The sequence below is a fragment of the Patagioenas fasciata genome, chromosome 2 (assembly GCF_037038585.1).
Source record: "Patagioenas fasciata isolate bPatFas1 chromosome 2, bPatFas1.hap1, whole genome shotgun sequence".
NCBI lineage: Eukaryota > Metazoa > Chordata > Aves > Columbiformes > Columbidae > Patagioenas > Patagioenas fasciata.
In genome coordinates, this window is record NC_092521.1 from 121,005,867 (window position 1) to 121,013,718 (window position 7,852).

At 42.9% G+C, this 7,852-nt stretch overlaps 1 protein-coding gene across 1 annotated transcript; it reads right to left on the reverse strand.

Annotated features, from left to right (window-relative positions):
* Positions 1-1,128: 1,128 nt before the first annotated feature.
* Positions 1,129-7,419, reverse strand: LOC139827262 (trafficking kinesin-binding protein 1-like). Its single transcript, XM_071804851.1, has 2 exons — positions 7,098-7,419; positions 1,129-3,768 (listed from the first exon to the last, which is right to left on the reverse strand). Exons 1-2 carry the CDS (start codon positions 7,178-7,180, stop codon positions 2,979-2,981), a joined length of 873 nt encoding a protein of 290 aa, XP_071660952.1. The 5' UTR covers positions 7,181-7,419; the 3' UTR covers positions 1,129-2,978.
* Between the last annotated feature and the right edge of the window lie 433 nt (positions 7,420-7,852).

Below are 7,852 nucleotides of genomic sequence, written 5' to 3' on the forward strand. Positions count from 1 at the left end.
AGGATGTAGCATGGAGGGTGTTGGTCTCTTCTCCCAAGTAGCAAGTGATAGGACAAGAGGAAACGGCCTCAATTTGTGCCAAGTGAGGTTCAGATTAGATATTAGGAAACATTTCTTCACAGAAAGGGTTGTCAGTAGATGAGGCTCCCAGGGCCATGGCTAAGTGCTAGAGTTATAGGTTACGGTTGGACTTGATCGCCTTAAGGTTCAAATTGATCCTATAATTTCCCACCCAACCTCACACACATCCCTCTCCTCTATGTATGAGTCGGTAAACCTTTCCATGATCTACTTACTGCCTGACTACCCCCTCCTCCAGGGAGCTCTTCTGTCAGTACTTAGTTCTCACCATGAGTGCACGATTTTTTGAGTTTCTCATTATCTGGTGTTTAATCAATGGGCTGTTCCACCCTCAGTAAAAAAGATGCAGCCAACAGCAGACCTTGCTTTCATCCCTCGACAGGATCTTTCCTCCTTACTCTGTACTTTCATATTCTGTCACTATAGTTTTTGCATCGTATTAGGCAGGAGAGTTCATACACAACACATCCAATTCTTCTTTTTGGAATTCAAAACAAAAATAAAAAACCCTCTGCATTTACTTCTGTATTTTTATTTTGACCTTAGCTTCAGCAGTTGAGTGATCCTAACATGTCAAAACTCTTCAACTACTTCTGTAAGAATTCAAAAACCAAAGGCGGTGATGGTCTCTTATTTTGCTTCGACCGAGAGACAAAACAAGGGATCAAAGTGGAATATTTATCGCCACAGAAGTACAGAAAGGAAGTTGAATAATACACAACAATGCAACTTTTCTGTTATTTTATTGATATTAGTGAAGAAAAATTTTTCTTTCATCTTTCTGATGTGTTACAATTGCTTTCTCCGGTGAGTGGACACCTCCTACTGCTTATTTAAAGGCTAAATAATACTTCCCAATTGCATGAATAATGTCTACACTGTAAGTTCTCATATGGTATTGCTTTCTTCCTCTGGGTATATAAAATGGTCCATCAAGTCCGTGACTTTTTTCAGAATCAACTGTTATTCTATCTCCTGTTTTAAGATACATTCAAATAAAAAGAGACTTAAATTTACTTGCAATAAGTGCACACATACAACAGCAAAGAGAGCTGATGACATTTTACTAAAACATTTTAAGTTCATAGAATAAATAGAAGTCTTCAAACACATGCAGTAACTGACTGATGTGTTCATTCTTTCTCAAAAAATATCCTTAGTGTCCATAGTACTACTGCAAGAACTACTTCATTCAGGAAAAACAACCCAACAAAAAAACCCCAAACACCCACCCATCTCTCGTCACAAAGACTAAAAGACAGTTTCATTTATGCAGGAAATTCTCAGTGCTAATGATTTAGTAACAGTCTGGTACAAACAGCAGTTCATGGCAATTATGTGTAGTGTGATTACGGTAACAAACAGGGAGCTTGATTTAGATGCCACAGGAAATGCAAGGAAAAGAAAGTGGATGTTAAATCCTCCCCCCTTCGCTCTTCTCCATCCTCCCTTCAAAAAATTCTAGGTCTCAGCTCTAGGAGCAAGCTCCCTTTGGTCTGTTCCAGTTCCAGGATGTTTCAATTCTTTCTACAAGCACTCAGCAGAAGTTTGGGAGAAACAGAGAAGAAAAGCGCAACACAAATTAAGATCACCTGGCTGTAACTAAAGGTCGTGCGAGGTCTTTTATTTCTTTTCCGAAAAAGTGGGGGTTAAAGGCTTGGTATTAGGAGGTGCTTTATCAGTTTAAAAGCATTGTGAGATACAGCATTTTCCATCCTTTTACCTCTGCTAAGGTCCAACTTCAGATGAAAAAGGTTTCTCAGAAAAACGAAACCAGAAAATGGGTGGGGAATATTCCCACCCTGCTGACAAGGCCATGGTCCTCAGTGTGCACCAAACCTGAAGATCAGCATGAGGGCTGCAAGTTGCTCTTTCCAACTTGTACCGTTCCATTACTAAATGGTTTTTTGTGGTTCTCTGTGGAGGATTCAAGGACACACCCTCTCCTAATACTTTTTTTGCTACATGTTCTTTTATAACATTCTTTATCTGTCAATCTGTGCCACAACTTTGATTTCTAAGAAGTCACTGCCATGTTTTACCGCATGAGTTGTGAAAACTGTTTTCTTCGGGGGGCACTGACAAAGCCTGTTCCAGTGGCAGCAACACAGAGTAAAGCATCTTCCCTTCCACAATCCAGCGCAGCATCGCTAAAACCAAACAAAACAAAAAAGAAGTCGCACAGGGTGCAAGCGTGCCAAATGAAACGGCGGTGGGAGGAATATGTCAATATTCCAGGTACCCAGTAGGCCTGCTGACCTCCGCACAGCATTAGTTCAAGTTTAGCACCTCCAGAAGGAGGAGAATACAAAACAGGAAAAGAAAAACAAAAAAAGTTTCATCCATTCAGGTATAATAGCCAGGCACTCCAATAACTCAGCTCAACGTACCTACAGAAGCAAAACTAGAACTACCGCACGTTAAACCGAGTGGTTTTTTCAGCATTTGACGAAGCACAAGCGCTCCCATGCTTCAAGTGATGCCATGTGAGGTCTCACAAAACACATTCGATAGCTTCCCATGCACCTTCAACTCAAGTTAGGCTAGCTACAGAATTCATGTCTTCCTAGTCAAGTTACTTTTTGTTGGTTTTGTTATTTTTTTCAGTGCATCTTAAAGAAAACCTTTTGAGAAGGTTAGCAAGTTATCCTTAATAGAGAAATCATAACACAGAGCCTTTTGCACTCAATTGAACAGGAAAATAATCCAATTAGTCACAATAGATCTGGTACATATTTACAGATTTTATACAAAGTTTACACTTTTCTCCCATTAGGCACAAAGTTGATTTGTCAAACTCAAGAGGCAATGAAGGGATGGTGGGGAAACGAAAGAGGATCGGAGAAAGAACCCCGAGTATTTTTATTTAAAAAGACTAGCTGTAAAAATAAAGTCCTTCATCGTAAGCTAGTTTGCTTCGGGAGCTTGGTTCCCATGAGGATCCCCGAAGTGAGAGACGTCGGGCCTTTCATCTGCATGCTGGAACCCACCATGGTGGGGAAGCTCCGATTCCTTCGGATGCCAGTGTTCAGCTGGATGGCACTGGTCACGGCGGGGCAGCCCAAAGCGAGACCGTCTGGCGCCAGGCCTCCAGGAACAAGGGCCCTCACTGGTCCTTGTGCCCCACAGAGAAGAGGTCCCTGGTCATCAGTTAAAGGAGGAGCTGACGTTTGCCCTGCACTCATGACTTTGGCGATACCAAACCTCTTGACTTTGTCCACGAGATTAAGGTTGGAAACAGACACGTCAGTCTGGCTCTCACTGTTCCTGATGTTCTTTTTGTTCCTCACCTCTTTCAAGATTGAACTAGCAGGCTTCGAAGCCAAGAAGTTGTCGTAAGGTGGGCTGGTGCACTTGAACTCAAAAGATGGAGGGGAGGAAGAAGGTGTCTGCATAGGTGAGTTGGGTGGAGTGGAAGGAATGATCGCCATTTTAGGGGGGTATGCGTTCAGGAGGGTGCCTTTGCTGGCTCTGTCCCAGCTCTGCGGATTGTACACTGCTGCTGAGATGCCCCTTTCCTTCAGCAGCCACACCAGCCCCAGAGACGTGCTCATCATCGTTGTGGATTCCCGGAGGTTAGTGAAGGATTCGGCCAAGCTCAGACGCCGAGGAGTACAGGGAGTAGCCACTGGGGTGCCTTTCAAATTGCCAATGCTGCCACAAGCTGGAGCAGGTGCTGCGTTAAGGCTGAAAACAAAAGAGCAGGCAAATTATTCTCTACACTAGGGAATGAAAACGTATTACAAACCAGATTTTTTAACCCTGAACAGGTTCTTCTGTCCATTTTGAGAGAAAACTCACAGCTCCCAGGTCCTCGAAAACGTGATGACACGTGCAAAAAACACCGTCTCTTACAAAACTCATCTCTCTGCTTTGCATACTTCACCCCCCAGTCTCATGGGATTAGTGCATTCCCCAACACCATCACATTTCTTCTGAGAAACTATTACATGGACAGGTTTGTGATCAACACCTTCTGTTTTCCTCCTTGATCTACTGGGTTGTCACAACTCCCAGTGGCTTCCACGAGACAAGGAAACCGGGGAGAAATTTCACGGATGGTATAAGCAAAGTATAAGCAAGATTTACTTTTTAGTGTCACTTGTGAGCACACAAAACCACTAGTCCTTCTAGTGGTGCTGGGTGACAGCAGAGAGAGCAGCAAGGGAGGAGGGGAACCTATTTGCTACAAAAGCAGTTGTAGCAAAGCTGCTGGAAGCTGCCACGGTCACCAACACGCACTTCTGTAAGGTCAAACCCTTCTTCTTCTCTTGTATTGGCTTTCATTTATGGGGAAAGGGGTGGGGGAATCTGTCTTTTGATGGAGACGTGCAGTGGTGTGAGTAATCATCCAAAGAAACGAGAAAATACAGTCAAGCTCTTGGTTGTTAATTGGTCAACAGGTTACTGATCATTTAGCAGCAAACCAAATAGTACAAAGTGCCATTCTACTGTTAATTAGGTAAAACATTATTTTCTATAGTTTGAAACGTGGCTAAATTGCTCTCCAATTCTAGTTCTTTCTTCTCAAGATAAACTCTGTACAGGCAGCTGACAAGAAAATATTAAATGGGCAATAATCTGCACATTTACAAGTGGCAGGCATTACATACTTATGTTTAGTGCCTACCTACTGCATTTTGTTTCCTTAAGCACACTACTGCTAGTTATTAGAGGCTGAGACTTCTTGAGGTGTATCAAATAACATTAATTCTGACTATTCTCTTCCCATAAGCTGATCATTTGAATGAAGACAGTTTCAACACAGCACCTACTTCCAAAGAATTGCAAGCACAAAGAGGATGTGCCAAATCCCTTGTGCCACGATATGAGATCTCATGGACACTGAGCTTTGAGTGTTTCTGGCACTGCAGTGGCAACCTTAGAAAACTTGTTCCTTATAGGTCAGACCAGCTACAGCATGTTTATCTATGCAACTCTAAACTTACATTGGATTCTCTGTACCAAGAAATGCACCAAAAAGCCACACTGAGACCCCAATGAATAAACTGTATCCTTTTTGCCCATAAGGACAAAAGGGCCTAAATGATGTCTTGACTGGAATTTGCAGTCCCATTTCACCTTACATCAGTGAACTCTGGAAAGCCAAGACTCACTTAGACATCCTGGAATGTTTTGTTCTGAACCAGTTTCTGATGAGTTTCAAACTTTGTCTAAGGGTATACAGCACGCAGCTGACAGGAGCTAACGTAACACTATAAACATTTGTCCAGTGGTCTTCTAGAAATCAGCAGTACTTTAAGGCACATCTTTAATTAAGGAAATATTAGCCTGATGTTATGAAGTCTCAAGTCATGTATTCTTTCCATGGATAAATAGGATCTCGCCAATATGGTCTCTAGAGAAATGCAGAACAACTTCCACCAAAAGCAAGTGAAACTGCCCAAGAATTTTTACCCTGCAGTTGCAATTCAACAAGAGTAATCCCATATATAGCCATCTGTGATCTGCACAGAAACACGTGTTTGAGAAAACTAGTATTAAGAGTGGTGTAATTGGAAAAGCAGCCTTGCTAAGTGGCTCTGGAAATGATCTTCTTGCACCCTCCAGTGTGCTGTGGCTGTCAGTGCATGTGGTAGGTGTGCTAAGCAAGTTCTCCTCAGGTCCTCTGCATTCTGCCCAGACTGAATCTGTGGCAGAGGAGAAGGGCTCCTCGTAGAAGAGCTCAGCAGGTCACACATGCCACTGCAGCAGCACACAGACACACACTCTGAAGACAAGGCTGAGCAGAAAGGAGACGTTAGATCTCAGTTCTTCTCTTAAGCATGGATTAAAGCTGGACCTTCAGAGCTCTGATTTCAGCTCATGGCAAAACTAAAGAGCAGTGACAGCCACTGATTTGCATCTCCCACACTGGCTAAGCACAGAAGTTCAGAAGTCTTGAAGAGCATGAGGGAGGAAAAATTAAGAGAAGTTACTGTGTGAACTGACTTTCTACAGACTATGGCTAAGCACATTTTAGAAACCCAGCCACAGGGTGTTAATTATCAGGCTTCTAAGATGTCCCAGTCACGAGATGAAAACTACAGCATTCCAATGGCTTAACAACTCCAACAACTTCATTCTCTCCAGCTCCAGATTTCAGCTGCACAGATATTTAGATTAATATTTCCACTAATTTGTCAGCACTGGTACACACTACAGCACAATTTAAAACAACAACAACAACAAAGGACACCCCGGCAAGAAAGCAGTTATCTAGGTGTTGCTTTTTTTCCTTATTTGATCATTTTGGTATTGCTGTAGCTGGGAAATGTTTTCCCCATCAAACTGATCAACACTGCAGAGCAGCCTGGACACACCACAGAACCAGACTCAAATTGGCCCCAGCAACTCAGCCCAGTGACAGTTTCAGAGTTCGATTGAGAAAAGAAACAAATCAATGAGCACCTCATGTAGCTGCATGAAACGTAGTCAGGTTAGAGCATCCCCTGGGTTAGAGGCTACTGCTACTGCCAACTGCTACTAGTAAGCCAGTTCATCAGTTTCAGCCTTGCTACTATGAACTCATTTTCAACAATTCCACCAAGGAACAAAGTAGATGGCTCCCTCCTTTGGATTAAGGCGTATTTCTTCCTCCATTCCTCATGTACTTCCTGGATTTCTTTACCTGCACATCCCTTCTTGTTCTGTACCAAAGATAAAGATTTTTTCCTCCCTGGAAAAATCTCATATTTTTTGTGACAAACCATATTCTGTGCATTCACACATGAGAACTACAACTAGTTTGGGACCAACGGTAGTTTGGATTTGGAAGCTAACTTAGTTATGTCTGATCCCACGAGACAAAATTTCAGATATTTTGGTTGGCTTCCTAAAGCTTTACACATGCCTCTCAAATAAAATCAGGTTGAAGTAACGTAAAATGGGAGGAATAATTTGGGGGAGTAATTCACCAATGTGGCTAACGCTTTTGCTTATGCCACTACTTAGTATTTCCCTGCAGGAAAAACACTGACAGAGACGAAAGTTTTGCCACCACGGGAAACCCTTACCTTGGTGTGACTCGTGTGAGTTCATCAGAAGGGTGCAGAATGCGGCAGGTGGTGAAGGTGGAGGTGGAGTTGGTTTGTGACATGCACTTCCCAGGATGAGGTACTAAATTAAAAAAAAGCAAATTCTTTGCATTTTACACAGAAAAGGGGAAAACCAAACTTCTGTGTGCTGATAAGGCAGATGCAAAAAGTGATGAGGTACCTTGGACTGGATCAATGCAAGAAAAGTGAAATACACAAGCTACAGAGTTCCAAAAAACACTTGTTCTCCAAAAGAAAACAAACACACCCAGGGCTCAATGGCCAGTGCTAAAATGGTCTGCTGAAACTTCCCCATCATCACTAACACCACAGGTAAGTCTTGTTCAGCTATATTCATGGTGTATCCACTTGAAAGGACTGAGTTACACACCAAGCCCATGTGTTTGTAGTGAACAGTCAACAGTGCTAAAACTGAAAGAGCAACACCACCAACATATTTCACCTTGCTGGCTTATTTACTTGATATTGTGAAGTACATTTGAAAGTTCTGCTGACATCCACGAATCATGGAATAAACAGAGCATTCCCCGCTGTGTGGTGAGCCGGGCATTCATTCGGGAGGGGACAAGGAAAGTCCCCTAAACGGAGCAGAAGATGATCCTAAGCAGGAGAAAGCATCAGAGCAGCCCAGCCCCAGAGTGTGGAAAGGGAACGGGTCACTCCCAAGCATGGCAGAAGCAGCCTGAGTCAGGTATTGCCTGCCAGCACGGAGA

What these genes read in the sequence shown, in the direction of transcription:
- LOC139827262 (XM_071804851.1), bottom strand. Translation starts at nt 7,180, where the DNA reads ATGTCACAAACCAACTCCACCTCCACCTTCACCACCTGCCGCATTCTG. An exon ending in CTCACACGAGTCACACCAAG is followed by an intron (nt 3,769 to 7,097) that starts GTAAGGGTTTCC and finishes TTTTGTTTTCAG; the next exon opens with CCTTAACGCAGCACCTGCTC.